Source organism: Psittacula echo (assembly GCF_963264785.1).
Source record: "Psittacula echo genome assembly, chromosome: 1".
In the NCBI taxonomy this organism is placed as follows: Eukaryota; Metazoa; Chordata; class Aves; order Psittaciformes; family Psittacidae; genus Psittacula; species Psittacula echo.
In genome coordinates, this window is record NC_137735.1 from 11154587 (window position 1) to 11169679 (window position 15093).

The 15093-nt window shown below is 39.1% G+C and overlaps 1 protein-coding gene across 1 annotated transcript in view; it reads right to left on the bottom strand.

The window, feature by feature from the left end:
* Nucleotides 1–3487: 3487 nt before the first annotated feature.
* Nucleotides 3488–15093, bottom strand: part of CPZ (carboxypeptidase Z) — a gene marked incomplete at both ends in the record, with an annotated part of 32628 nt that continues 21022 nt past the window's right edge. The window contains 5 exons of the mRNA XM_080626288.1: nt 3488–3843; nt 5604–5703; nt 8366–8505; nt 9569–9704; nt 13193–13351. Coding sequence (XP_080482414.1) covers nt 3488–3843; nt 5604–5703; nt 8366–8505; nt 9569–9704; nt 13193–13351 — 891 coding nt within the window. The remainder of the gene's footprint in view (nt 3844–5603; nt 5704–8365; nt 8506–9568; nt 9705–13192; nt 13352–15093) is intronic.

Below are 15093 nucleotides of genomic sequence, written 5' to 3' on the forward strand. Positions count from 1 at the left end.
CATACAAATGAAAGATGAATTGCATGTATGACATAAGCAGACCTTTCTCTTTGCTCTTTATGGTTGTAATGTTGTTAGATTTGTGTGCTTTGACTTCTTGGTAAGATTCATTGGTGGCAGAGCTATGAGGTCTGGCCAGTTGGCAGGTCAGAACAGTTATTAATGAGATTGCTTTGTGCAGATGAAGTTTGGCTCCATGGTAGAGAAGCTCCCCTCTGAAATGAATGTGGAGACTAGGAAATCAATTACTAAGGAGGATGTTACAAAAACATATGTCAATATTGTTCAATATGTGGTTGGAAGGTAATTGAAAAAAATTATATAGGCTCTGACTTAAAAGGAGAGGGAGTCTCATGAACACGCACTATAATTCCTGACAGCACCGTCTGGCTGCTGAACCTGTCATGCTCCAAAACAGCACTGGAAAAAGGCCAAACCCAGTCTGTAAAGCATGGTTTGACCATGATGGAGACTGCCAGGGAACTTTGACGGCTGGTTTTCACTTCTTTTCTATGTTCCTTCTATTTCAGCTGTAGGATGGCATGTTTCATTGAAGCATTTCAGCTCCTCTTCAGAAAGTATTTAATATGCTTCTCACTTTATGTTCCACTAAACTCTACACACAAGCATCTTCCAGAGGGGTGCATGAGAGAGCTGATCACTGTACTTATTTTCATGTATTAATTACAGAGCTGCCTACAGCTGATTGAATTTCCACCAATTACAACCATTTTAACCTTATTATAGTTATGGAGTGGGTGGTTTTAGGGGTTTTGGATATTTTTTTTTTAAACAAAACTATATGATATCAAACACATTCCTTGATTGAAATAAATATTAAAGAAGATTTATGTAATCTAGTCCAGTATAAAAATTTAAGACAATGCTTCCTTTCCCAGATAAATGTAGAACTGAATCTTTGTTAATCTCAAATGACAATGGAAGTGTGATGCTAATTTTGATTATATTGATATTTTACTGGTTATGACCAATCCTTCCTTCCTTCGTTTCATTTCTTTCTTACTTGCTTGTTTTCTTTCCTTAAAGCACCAATAAGGGTGTCCTGAAATCTAATGTAAACTCAGATAGATTTTTGAGAGCTACCCAAGAAATTCTGGCAGTCTTTTCCATCTACAAGGAACTGAAAACTGGAGATTTTTATCTTACAAAAAAAGGAGTAGTACCAGAAGACTGAAGCATACTTTTTCTCAAGAGCCTCATCATTGCTTCAATGCATTTTAATGCGTCCCATTTCTACAGGCTGTTGTGTGTGAACCAGCAGAAGTCTGATCTAAACTTTCTCTCTGCTGGACACTTGCTTTTGTGGATGAGATGGAGAGACACAGGGTAGCTACTCTTGCTCTGTTATACCAATTTAACATTAATGGTATAGGAGCACAGAATACTAGTTTTTCACACATTTATGAACTTCCCAGAAAATAATCTTTCCCAAATCTTGCCTACCATAGGCTATTCCAACTTGGGAATCCAGGAAAGAAGTGGATTTTCTGCATTGTCATTCTGTTTTGCATTTCAGAGGGCTTGGGTTTATTGCAAGTACTTGAAAAAAATCTAAATAACCCTGTGAGAACCTAGGAAATATTCATGGAAAACATCTTTCTAAGTGTGTAAGGCATTATGTGCATAAAAAGAGCAGCTAAAAGCCAGCAATTTGGCATATTGTTCTGCTTTTGTTAGCTCTACCACCGGTTGGTGGCTTTGAAAAAATTAATCACAGAAAATAGTAATACCTATTACTGGAAATAGAGTCTGGAGATGTATCTCTTGTTCACTTATCTTTGGTATATTTGGGATTCAGAGTTTCTTTAACTTGGCAGGCCTGGCCAAGGAACACTTATCCATGTGCATGCAGTACATTCACTCCCACATAATTACTTTTGTTAATGCTATGAAATTGTTCTTTAATTTTTGCATAGTCTCCAGTCCTGCAGACAATCAAGCACATGAATAACAGACCCCTAACTTCAATCAGATTACAACTGGGAATAAAGTACTTAGGCACATGCAGCATCTGGTTGTAGAATTAAGATCATTCATCTCTTGGGTTTTCTTAGGCAATTATAGTACGAGATATGGGCACATGGACTATAGGATTCATGTAATTTGGGATTCTTTACCTAACATGAGCAAAAAAGCTTTTAGAAATCAAAAGGCAATCCAGACAGTTAATCCAGCAGCTCCTGCAGTAAATACATCAGCTCCCAACAATCACATTCACACACTGCATCATTTAGATCAGGAAATACTGTCAGTATATAGAGTTCATTAACAACTTCATGCCAAAAGGAAGTCTAGGCCTCTGTGTTTCATCAAAATTATGATATTTTTTTGAATCACCCTAAAACTACATTATATCTGATGTCTGAAAGAGAACAGCATCTTGTAAAACCACTATTCACCTAGTTTTACCCAACTATCTTGAAGGAAGTTTGTGATTTCCTTGGTGTCAGCAAGTTTCACTAACAAGTATGTAGATTCAAAAAAGTGCATATTTTACCAAATTTAATGTGTCAGATTTTAACCTCAATTCCTCACAAATTCTGTCCTGTATTTTCCTACATCATAGGATATGAGTATTTCCAGTAGTAAAAGTATTTGTCAGTACTTTGCTGAAATACATTTAAAATCTATTTGCTTAACAGATTAAAACCTGTTCAAATTATATTAACACTTAAGCATCATAAAGACTGGATACCCTCACTCCCTGGAACAGAGTTTACTTCCCAAACCTTTTTCTTGATTGAATGTGCCTACTCATGATAGAAGTTTCAAAGGAGGAAGCCTGTAAAGATTTAATGCTTTTAATGCACGTCTTCAAAGGATAACCTCTGAAAATTACCTGCGAAAATGTTGTTATTGATACTGACCTGCCTATAAGCAGCCCATCCTACTGAACATACTACTTATTCAGATGCAGATTTATTTCCAAATTCTCAATTCCTAGTGTGTGAATCCACATAATAGATTAAAAATAATCAAAAATCACCGTGAGCTGTATTAGAAGAGTTAATGAACTGAACTAGAAGGGTTAATGAACTGAGTTGACAAAATAAAGTAAAAAGAGGAAAGAAAAGAGTTTTCTGCATGTTTCTGAAAGTTGCTTTTAGTATATAGTCATTACTGTGTTAAGACATGTACAAAAATCCCGGGAATATTTTCCTACAGGTACTTAGAACCTAATAAATAATGAATGTGGTGATTAACTATATAGGCAGAAGTACAGAGCATTACCAAGAAAAAAACTGCATAAAACCTGTCCTTTGAACGGGTGTGCACCATTGTTTTTAATATATAAACCCACTTATATTCAGTTGTGTGTAAAGAGAAAATGAAAGAAGTAAGCAACACTTGAGTTAGCACTGTATTTTCAAGTTAAACAGATTTAAATATTGCCAAGAGCAGTGACAGCATCTGTAGTTGGGTGAAAGGGTAACAGAGCAAGGTGAGCAGAGCACCACGATGCCCTTCAGCGCTGCTTGAGAAGCCACAGAGGTTTGTGTAGGTCTAAGGAGCTGAAGTAAGACCACCACCAGGGCTTTTCCCTGCCTGGCGATGACCCACCTCGAGCTTCAGGCTGCCCATGTTGGGCATGAGGGTCATATAGTTCCAGTGGGTCATATGGGTCGTATATGTCTTCCATTGAGCGGCGGAGGAGTTTGTTGGGCCAAGTATCAATAGGTCGCAATACAAAATCGACTCGCCCAGCCCGTTTCATCTTGGTAGGCAGGGTGACCCTCTTCATCACCCGGCTGTATCCTGGTGCTTGGGCGCTGATTACATATGTCCCTGGAGACAGGAGTCGCCAGTAGTCCCCATCAGCAGCTTAGGAAAGGGGAAGGCACAACAAAACTGAGTTTAGTTTTCAGTCTTACATCCCTTATAGTTACATACTCACATACACCTGCATGCACAAACAGCACAAGCATTTAGGAGGCAGGTTTTGGAAAGAACTCAGATTTTGATTTTGATTTTGAAAGAAGTTCAGATGAAAGCTCTTGATAACAACAAGAGACTCAGCCTGTGAAAATCTGGCCTTTTGGAGCTGACAGAGTAAAATTCACACACAAAATGTTGGTAACTGCTGTGCCCGTATCACAGGGAAGGGAAGCTTTCCTTTGTCTGCTTTCCCAGGGGTACAAGGAATAACTCCAAAGAAATAAAATTAATTTAGAATTATGTGAAACTTGAGAAAGTGAAAGCAGAATCCAGGCTGTAAATATATATATGACATGTAAAGGAGCTAAGAAATCCCTACTTTTATTATATTACGTTCAATTACTTTGTAGACATTCTAGCACATAAGACTAAGGAGTCGTAGCTGCAGCTGGCATAAATTGCCATTAGTGTAAAATGGGTGTAAATTTCCTTCAGCTGAAGGTTAGAGCCTACGGCAAAAACAAGGAGTAAAATGGAATATTTACTCTTCATTTTATATTTCCTTTATTTTGAATGTTAAGTTTCTTAACTCAGTTAATGTTGCAATAATGCTATTTTCTCATGGAACTTCTCAGTCTTTTTTTAACACTGAAATTAAAAGACATTTTGATCATATGACATTCTTAACCCCATCTAACTCAAGAACAAATACTCCTTTTTCCTTCAATGTAAACACATTTTGCATTTAATTCTTAATTCTTTAAAGGCCCACCGCCAATGGAAAGCCATTGTCTGGGAAGAAGTTTGAAAAAGACCCTAATTCATGCCAGAGTCTCCCACCAGCCTCAGGAATCTGCACCATCTCCACTATTGTATCCCCTCTAATATTAGTTTTTTTGAAAGTTGGAAAGCATCCGCTACATTATAAACCATTTTGGCTTTCCGAATTTATTCAGGAACCATCATTAGAGCAAAATGTTACCATTCATGTATTCTATTTTACATTCCTATGGCCTACCCTTTTCTCACTGAAATCAATAATAAAATGAGAGCATTGATTTCACTGCGAGCCTAAAAGCTCAGGACTTTATGACTGTGAAAATTAACAGTTGCATATGTCTCAGTACATGTTTACCAGCTGGCGACAGGTATAAAGTGAACATAATTCAACATTCTAGTTTTTTTCATTTGATATAACTATCGTCCAAAATCTGCATATATTTATGCTTTTCCTTATGAAGAAAAAGGTTGCAGGCCTTCAATCACTGCAGTTATTCTGATTGTTAAAGTCCATGTGGATCCTACTCTAATGACTATATGTCATGCTCACAGTATTTCAACTAACTTATTCTATCAGGGCTGTGCACCTTCGCATGTTGAGTTGCAGTCCCTGAGCAGGGTTACTGCCATATTTGCCCAAACATGAAATATAAACGTGGATTTATGACACTCATTGAAGACACATTGGCTTTGATGGACAGCAGACAGTTCCAGGTGGAAGTTTTAATACAAATACTATGTCATCACAGAGATACACCAGACTCAACAGCCAGTTTAACATGTCTTCTCTCTTGTTATTGTAGAAACAAACCCACAAGTGAGCTTTCAATTCTCCAATACGGTGCCATTTCTATCAGATATGACAAGGCTTTTGCAGGTTAAGCTCTTACCCTGTCCCACGATAAACCTCAAACTAAAAATATTACCTGTTGTGACATCATGCTGGATGCCTCTGACTGAAATACGAGCATTTTTTATTGGGTTGCCAAACTTATCAGACACAATTCCTTTTATTCCCCGGTGAACCTGGCGAAGCAAAGTGAAGTTAGATGGGAGTAATTTATTACAGTACAATGTTCTCATCTTCTACAAGGAAACACCTGCAGAGAGGAAACAATTTTCAAGAGGTTCAACTCATTATAAAGGCTGTCAGGTGCTAATGCCCCTTCAGATTGCATCTTCTATTTTGGGAGCCCAAGGGGGTGGGAGGAAAGGGGTAATTGAACAAGCGCTTTTTTGGGCTAAGTATGTGGCTCTGCATTGAGAGATCCTTCTCTGCACAGGTCACTGTCGCCTCATGATTTGCCCACAGTATTTAAAGACAGTTTTGGAATGTCCACTCTAGACACAGAACAACAAAGAAATGAAAAGTTATGGCTTTAAAAAATAATCTGATGCTCTATACACAACAAGAAGGCATCATGTTAGCTACTTGAGCTTGGGACTCATCACTCTGCTGCCTACACTTCACTACATGTCAGAATGTCATGTGTATATAATATCCTTTTTCCCTTCTCTAGAAGCACAGAACAGAACTGTTTGAGCTGATGAGAAATGTGGTTGGTGATGAACAAAAGAGTGATGTGAATTCTGACATACAAGGAGGTGCACAAGCAACTCTCTATATTTGAAATTCAGTAAACCAAAACAAAACAGGATAAAATCACAGTATTTAAACACTAAACCTCTTAAGGGTTGGGTTTTTTTTTTTTCCAATCTTCTGAAATGAAAATGTTTTCTATTGGAAACTCTATATGACCTTTTTAAATGAAAGTAATTCCATTCTAATTTTCCCCTGAACTGCTGTGAACAACTTGAGTTGTGCTTCAATTTGCCCCTCTTTCTTTCTTTCTCTTCCTCTCATCTTTCCCTCCTTATTATCCTTTGTCATAAAAGTAGAATAGAAAAAAGAACAAAGCATCAAAACAATGGAAAAAAAAATTCTTTTTTGTAAGACTCTAGAGATATTTAAAAATAAACATTAAAATATCCAACTTTGCAGGAATTCTTCTTCTAGTGACAGCAGGTTTTTATTTAAGATGAGTCTGACTTTACACTGGTCTTGTTGAACAGCCATTCCATACTGTGTGGCACTATTCACTTGAGGGTTTAGGAAGAACTCAGTATAAGGACTTGAAAACTGTCCCTTAAGAACTACTATGATGAAGCACTGCAATTTGCTTTTCAGCATGGACTTGAGGATTTATCATATGGATAGCGGATAAATCTGGTCATAAGAGTCATCTCAGACCCAGATTTAATTTACAGTGTAGACATACTCAAAGCAGTATGACCTCATCCAAGTTCAATAACAATTTTGTAATTACAACATGACGGGATAAAAATGACAAAATTGAAATTTCTTTAACAATGTTGATCTATTTTGTTGTAGTAAGGACACTATTTTTCATTTTGCCTCAAGTCTGTGCCGCATAAGTTTGGGAGAGTGTTTTGATATCACTTCTGATGGGGAGAAGACATCAGCGTTTATGAAAATGAATTCCACTTCTGCGTGTTAAGCCAACTAGATCTGTACATACACCAAACAGCCTGGTGTATATCAGAATAAGAAAAGTTTGAATTGGTTATGGCAGACCTAATCCTTATCAGGAGTAATTCAGTCATCCTTATCTACAAAGTTGTTTTGCTTACTGTCCTGCGTTTACTCAAAAAGCTTTTCTGACATAGACTTCTACAGTATCTCACACTATAAAAATCTTTACATCTTGAAGACTTCAATTGCAGTATATGTGGATTTAACCCAGTTCCATTTGGATTCACTAAAACTCATTTTCATCAGACAGCTGTAAAACGAAATGAGTTTGGTGGTCTGTATTATAGACTTTATTGAATGATAATACTTAACCACAAGTAGCAAGAGGTTGCTTAGAAAGGCCATAAAAACACTCCTAACAATTTTAGATTACTGCATACTCTATCAAAATAAGGCATGACAGAAACCTAATTTACTAATGGCTGAGAGAAAGATGAGCAACTTCTGTTTCTGTGTTCACTTACTTATTGTCAGTGAGGTATTTGTTTTCTGCTGAGCTTAAACTTATTATTAAAAATGACTTTTAAATAGCATGTTTTAATGCTCACAGACAGAGAGTTGTTCCTTTAGAAGATCAGGCTTTAGATCTTTTTTAACTGCTTTCATACAGAAATCAAGCTGAAGAGTGTGGAAATGGAATTTATAGCAAGATAGTTAGAATCTTCTCATTTTAGCTGAATCTAAATATCCTGCTGCCATGTAGTAGGGTTTGGGCCATAAACATGGAATATGGAAAGGAAAAAAATCCAGGAAACTCTCTGGACAGCAGATCTTGCTGGTTTATTCTTCAAAAGAAAGGTTGGTTCATATTTTTTCTGAATATGTGGGTTTTTCCCTAGCAATAAATTTTGGACAGTTGATTTATAATGTTGCACAAAGCATTTACAGACAATTCCTCTTTACGCTTTTTTCCAAGGCTTTTACAGTATTCAGTCTCCATCCTTACTGCAATATAGGCAAAATATTATTCCTGTGTCCTGCTAGACAAACTGAGGCACTGGGGCCCCTGGTATAGTGTGATGATTGATTTGATGCTATCTCAATATCTAACTGGGGAAACAGGAAAGACACCAATATTGACGAAGAATGAACAAGAAAAACTAAGCACAAAGGTCTATAAAAGCAGAGCTGTACCATTTCCATGTAATTCAGAAGAGCATCTCTGTTTTCGTGCCAGATTGTAAACAGCTCTTCCTCCAAAGGAAACTTTTCACATCCTACCTCCACGGTAACTTCAAAGCAATTTGTGTGAAGGTAGTTAAAATCTGCCATACCTATAGGTTTCAAAAGAAAAAGGAGAGATAATGAAAAAGCCCTGTCACCCTTAACTGAAGCTTTGCTGTGGCAGCCAGCTGAATGCAGTCACTGTGGGTGTGGATTAATATATTGCAAAGAGTGTTTGCCAATATATGAAAACTATTCAACAAATTCAGAGTCCTACAACTCATTTCAACTTCAAGTTAACTAATGACAATGATACTTCTTTCAGGCCAAAAAAGCATAATTTTAAATTATTATTCACCTGACCAAGAATCAGAGAGATAAGGATTGGTTAATCATGGTAATTGGATAATTGGCTGTTATCAGAGGTGATTGCCAAGGGTCACCAGCAAAGAGATGACCTTTTGCCATTATGATGTTCAAAACTGTTTCTGTGCAAAAGACGTTGGATATAATTTTCAGAAGAATGTAAGCCAAAGATATTTAAACCCAATTCTCACTCATGCCCTAAAGCTTTCTAAATGCCTGGTTTCAACGTAATTATTTGGGGATCCAGCTGAATCCTATTTGAAAATGTAACTGCTGAAAATTGAATGAACACTGATATGTCATCCATGCCAGTATTTCAGAAATCCTGAAGAAAATGAAATACTTTTATTGGGAAAATCAAATTAGCAACCTAAGCACAAATGAATGGGATGTTTTTCTCTGTTAGAGTTTTCCCTGAAAAAGAGTTATTTTAAACTGACTGAAAAAGCAGCACTTGCATAGTCTGTGAAATGGATTCAAATTCATGCCGCTAAGGCATGAAAGCATAGCATTAAGCATTTATTTCTACATTTTGGATTTGAAAACTAGAATGGTATTATATGCATTAAATTTCACCCTTGTATAACTTGTTAGCTTTCCTCAGGTTATATCAGGGCTGAACACACCCCATAGTACCTGAATAGAAATGTTACCAACATACATTTTTATCAATTGCAAGTTACATTTTGCATGGGTCTGACCTAAAGCAAAATCAAATTAATGAGATTATTTCTTTCAAACCCTTGTGCCTCATAAAGGTCATATAGAGGTTTTACCTCACTTGATATGACGGTAAAGTGGTTTTACCTCCAGTGAAGCTGTACCACTCAGCACCATTTATTATACCTCCACGTCTGACAAAATTTCCACCACAACGGAGTTCGGATCGGTCCGAAATGACGGGATGTGCATCTGCGTAGGCTTTTGCCAGCATTTTAAATATCTGTAACAAAAGGGATTGAAATACATTTGTTTTTACAAACTCTAAACACTGTCATTGCTGTTAGTAACTAACTATTGCTGTTGCGAGCCCAGGCAATGAGCCACCCTGTGTCCTCGAGGTTGATGGAGGGGGTGAACCTCCATTGCAAGTATATCCTGCAAGGAAGTTTTCACTTGTCTTCTTCAAGGTCCTCCTCTGCAATTCAATACATTTAGCCAGAGATCACATTAAATACCAATGGATTTTGTGTTATTTGGCTTCAACCTGTCATCCTTGGCAGGAGTAAAGGGCTTGTTTGATTGTACTTGAAGTCCTGGATTTTAAAACAGAAATTGGTTCTCCCAATTATGCTTAAGCTCTTGCTATTTTTACCCCTTCAAAAATACCCCCATCAGCCTCAGCCCAATCAAATCTTCACATTGGCTGCTGCTGTTTTAAATAGACAGTGTCAATTTGTTTTGCACTTGTCACTCACACAGGACAACCTGCCAGTTTGATTACAATGACAGTTGCTTCTTTGTGGGGGCAGAAACCATTCCTAAAAAGTGAAGGATAGGATGTGGTGATGGAGGATGTCACCATTGGTTTCCTAAGAGTGTTGATACTGATGAAGTCCAGAGGAGTCACCACCCAGAAAGGAAAAGTGACAGGTACATGTAGTGAAGACAGAGCAAGCAGCAGTGATCTGCAGAAAACATTTCTAACCTTGTACAGAAATCCCCCCTTCTCCTTTTCATTTATTTGAACCTCATCTACAAAAGCTATAATTTCAGGTTTCAATATTGAAATGACACCAATTATCAGATTCTACTACAGCCTGTTTTTCAGCATCATGTGTTTTGTCGCATATTGATTAGAACAATGTGCACAAGAAATTGGGTGGCTACAAACCTTGTTTTAGGAGTGACCCTAAAACTTCATCCTTGATGTTGTCATCAAAGATGAAGACCAAAATGACCAAGGACACAAATTTGATCTAATATTTAGAACATGTTCCTCACTTTTCCCAAAGACATTTGCAGATGTTGTATTTCCAGTAACCAAGTCTTCTCTTGTTTCACACCAAGAAGCGTAAGACTTTTGCCTGGCTGCTAGTGCAAGTGAACAAAGATGGGTGATAGTGAGAAGAGAAAGTGAGAGGTACAAAATCAAGTAAACTTGATTAAAAAAAGGAAGTTAAAATGTCCTTGGGTAGCAATACATTTATTATCACATAGCAACTAATGTATGACTACTCATGGATCTCAAGAAAGTTAGACATTTAGGTGTAATACAGTGGAAAAAAAGGGAAAAACCACAGAGGAATTCTTGTGACTTTGGAAGCGTGATGCTTCATTTGGTACAATGTGGTCAGTGCTGTTGCCTTGGCCAGCACATTCACCCCACTGACTGTCACAGATTGGGTTCTTCAGGGGAGGGAAGGGAGTGTTTCTGTTCATTCACCAGAGGAAGAGAACTTGAGTCAGTGTGCGCCTTCCTGCTCGAGTGAGTGCAAGCACCAGAGCAGATTCTTGTGTAACACAAATCAACAAAAGCCTGCTAAAAACACCCATCTCCACAAAAGCAAAAGACCTGGAAAGTTCTGGATCATGTGGGCTGAACCAGAGGCAAGAATGTGAGTGTAAGAACATGGTCCAGTGTTGAGACTCATTGGCCTCAGCAGGCACCAGACCAGACTAAAAATGTAGACTAAAGAAGCTTGAAATCCACAGTGTCATTGAGAAAGTGCTAAGAGGATCCTTGAGCTACACCGTGAAGGACATAGGGAGGTGGCAGCACTCAGGTGCATTTTCAAACAGGGCAACCTGGTTTGAATATACTAGCAAAACTTGACTCTTTAATTCCTAGCCATCATCTGCATTTCACACTGCACTGCAGCCAAGGGTGCAAAAGGATTATGGCTGATGTATGGCAGCTAAAATAAGCTGCTATGTTTCAGGATGCAGGTTCCCTGGCAGCAGCAGCTGCAGAGGACATTACTTAAGTGCGGGTCACTTCACAGGTACAAGTTTTATAACTTTCTGGGTAAAATCTAAAGTGGTTCTGATCACTTTGTTAAGGTTCTTGTGCTGACTCATTTGAAAAATTCGTTGTTACTGAGGACATGCCCAGCCCTTCCCCATTGTTTTAAACTTCCAAGTTTGCAGCTAACTTCCCAGGCTTTGCAGCCACTGACGATGCAGCAGCCACTGATATGAGGTCTTACACTGTCTTACACTGTCACAAACCAGGGATGTCATTAGAGCTTCCCCAGCTGTTCACTGCATTGGAATAGAGCACTTTGTCTGTGTGACTTCATCGTCTCACCCAAAATACATGTGCTGTCCCTGGCTGGAGATGATGGAGGGACCACTGTCTTTCCATCCCACAGGTGAACTGCTTGGCACATAAGGCACATATGGCCATATTCCTTCACTATCTACACATAAATCAGGATACCCCTAGCCCAGGCCATGGGATATAAGTGCACAGGTTTATGATTTCCCCTAGTCCTCACCAGGAGCTTCGGTAGCATTCATTACCATTCACCAGCTATTTCTTACATGGGCTTTTTACTGTGCAGTGCCTAGTTTATTTTACTGCTAAGTCATTGTCATACCTATGTAGTCAGTACAGCTCAGAAGAAATGGATTGATACAGAAAACATTTAACAGTCATAAATATTTAAATATTTAATATGTGCTGGTGAGAACTGTCACTCTGGGAGAAGTCAACCCAGAGATGTGCTCAAAGATAACACATGCTTCAATTGAAAGATCAACTTCGGGCTATTTTCAGTTGCTGTGTGTTATATAAAGAACCACTTTATCTTAAGAGGCCAGGGACATCTTTAATGTATGCTAGAAGGCCGAAAAGCTAGCTGTTCTCCTGGTGGGCATGTTGGCAATGAATACTAGATTGAAGAAACCAAAGGGAAACAGGAAAGATGGCAAAAAATTTCACAGAAGATTTACAGTGAGTCCCAAATGAGGAACTTTCCAGGGACAAGAGGGGAAAACCATTCCCGTTCATCTGACCTGGAATAAATGTTACAAGGCTGCCACCATATGGCAGCCAGCCTTTTTTTATTCCTGCGGATTTCAACAGAAAATAACTGCTGGTCAGGATTGTTCCTTTTCGTCTGGAAATCAGTGGTAAAAATACAGCCTGCACCATTTAAATAGTAAAAGCCTGGCTTTCCCTAACCTGTGCCTTGTGAAATCATGTTTGGCCTCACAAAACATGAGTTAATCTTTACAAATGAAGCTGATAGTATGCAAATGATCCTACATTTTAAAGCATGTTAATTAACTGTATAGATCATACTATATATACACGTATATATATGTATTATATATATGTGATTTATTACGTATTTAATACATACCTGCATGCATACACACATATATGCAGTCTAAATAAATCAATGTTTGTTACTTGTTAAAAATTTCCGTATTTCCACATGTGGAAACCACACTGATACGCTCACCCTGCAAAAACAATATTACCTTCTCATCAGGTGTAGGGGAGAACATTTTTTCTTCCATAGGATGCCTGGAATAGTCATAAGGATAGGTCACAACCAGCTCACCCCCATGGAGGCTGGCAGAAAGTACAAACGGGATAGACCTCAACCACTTCATCACTGCTTTTGTCTCAGGGGCCACCTGAAATCCAGAAGAAAACAAAACAGCTATGAGTAGTCATGCAGCTCCAATGGGATTTGATTCTGGGCAGGATGACATCCAGTAGAGTGTGTCAGAGAGGAGGGTGCTCTTTGGCTCTTCCATAGAATCACAGAACGGTTTGGGTTGGAAGGGACCTTAAGGATCATCCAGTGCCACAGCCCATGCCAAGGGCAGGGACACCTTCCACTAGACCAGGTTGCTCAAATCCCATCCCAGAGGTTAATGGGGGGAAAGCATCAGTTGGCTCCAGGGAACAGACAAGACACACTGCTCACTGTGGAAAAACTTGGGGGGGGGGGGGGGGGGAAGGGGGGGGAGAGAGGGAAAGAGGGGGAAAGTGGGGGGATAAAGGAAGAGGAATTAGACAGAAGAATAACTTTTCATTTCAGCACAGTGGCATTTTCAGCGGTTCAAAGTGATGATGGCAGCATTTTAGGCTTGAAAAATCTTGGTGTTTTACCACTACTTGCAAACCAGCTTCTTATCTAATTTCATTTCTGAATCAGCAGAACTGACTTTGGATGGATAAAGTGGAATACGAGGATCAATTTGTAACTTTCAGCACTCGCTGGAATTGTCTCATTTGTTACCCTCTGGTCTGGGTTCATCCGCACATAAACGAAAACTGATGTATGTAATGCACAGCAATGGCTGCAGTTTACCTGCAGAGAACTGCTGCCGATAAGACACAACATTTGTCTTTCCGACAGTCGATGCTCAGTAACAGTGGCCAATGCATTGGGCACCGGACTCCCAGAGATACTCGGGCACCCATTCTCCCCCATGACATGCAGGAGGCTCCTCCATCCCCTTTTCCTGAGGAGTAATTTCACGGACCTCCTCTGGCGTTAGTTAATTCTTAGGGGTAACACTGTCATCTGGTGGCCAGTCCCTGCAAGCCAGGCCTGACACACTCCATTCCCTCGGTAGGCGGCGAGGTCCCTTTCCTTGCAGCTTATGAAAGTAACAGGGGAAACACTGCATACCATCCCTTGCTTTGATTCTATCAGCTGTTAGAAAATCAGCCAGCCAGGATCACGGAGTGACTAATGACCAGTAACAGCGAATCAAGTGAGCAATGTGCAGGAAATAGTCACAAAACAAACAAAAAAACTCTCAACCAACAAAGAGGAAAACCTAAACCCCTGTACAACCCATATACATTGTGGTTACAATAATATCTCTTGTAAAGAAGGGCCCAGAACTGCATACAGTATTCAAAGTGCAGCCTCACCAGTGCCAAGTACATAATAGTAATGCTTGCTTTCTTTGGAACAGTGTCTATTCTGCTATGGGTAAATTGCAGTGGGTAGGTAGCACAGACTTGGGTGTGGAGCAGAGGAAAATGCTGTGAAGTAGAGGTGCGCCATGGATGTATTACAGCTCCCAGCAGTGAGGAAAAAGCCACATCTAAATACAGTTTTACCTGGAATTATTTAAGAAGGTATTAGCCTGCCTATTCCTGACCTAGACAGGAGGCTACCTGCCTTCGGATGCCATAGCTATTAAATGAATCCTCCTAGTTTCCAGGTTTCCTTAAAATACAATTCTCTAACTGAGCTGAACTAGTGCCTCCAGCCACTGCAGCTGTGCTATTTGAAAAGGCTGTATCTTGCACTTGGGTAGAAATAGGAACCTGAGGGTTCCCACTGCTGTTAAGGTAAATCATTAAATCAGTAGTTTGTGGTTAGCATATGGACATGTCATATTGTGCCGCTTGT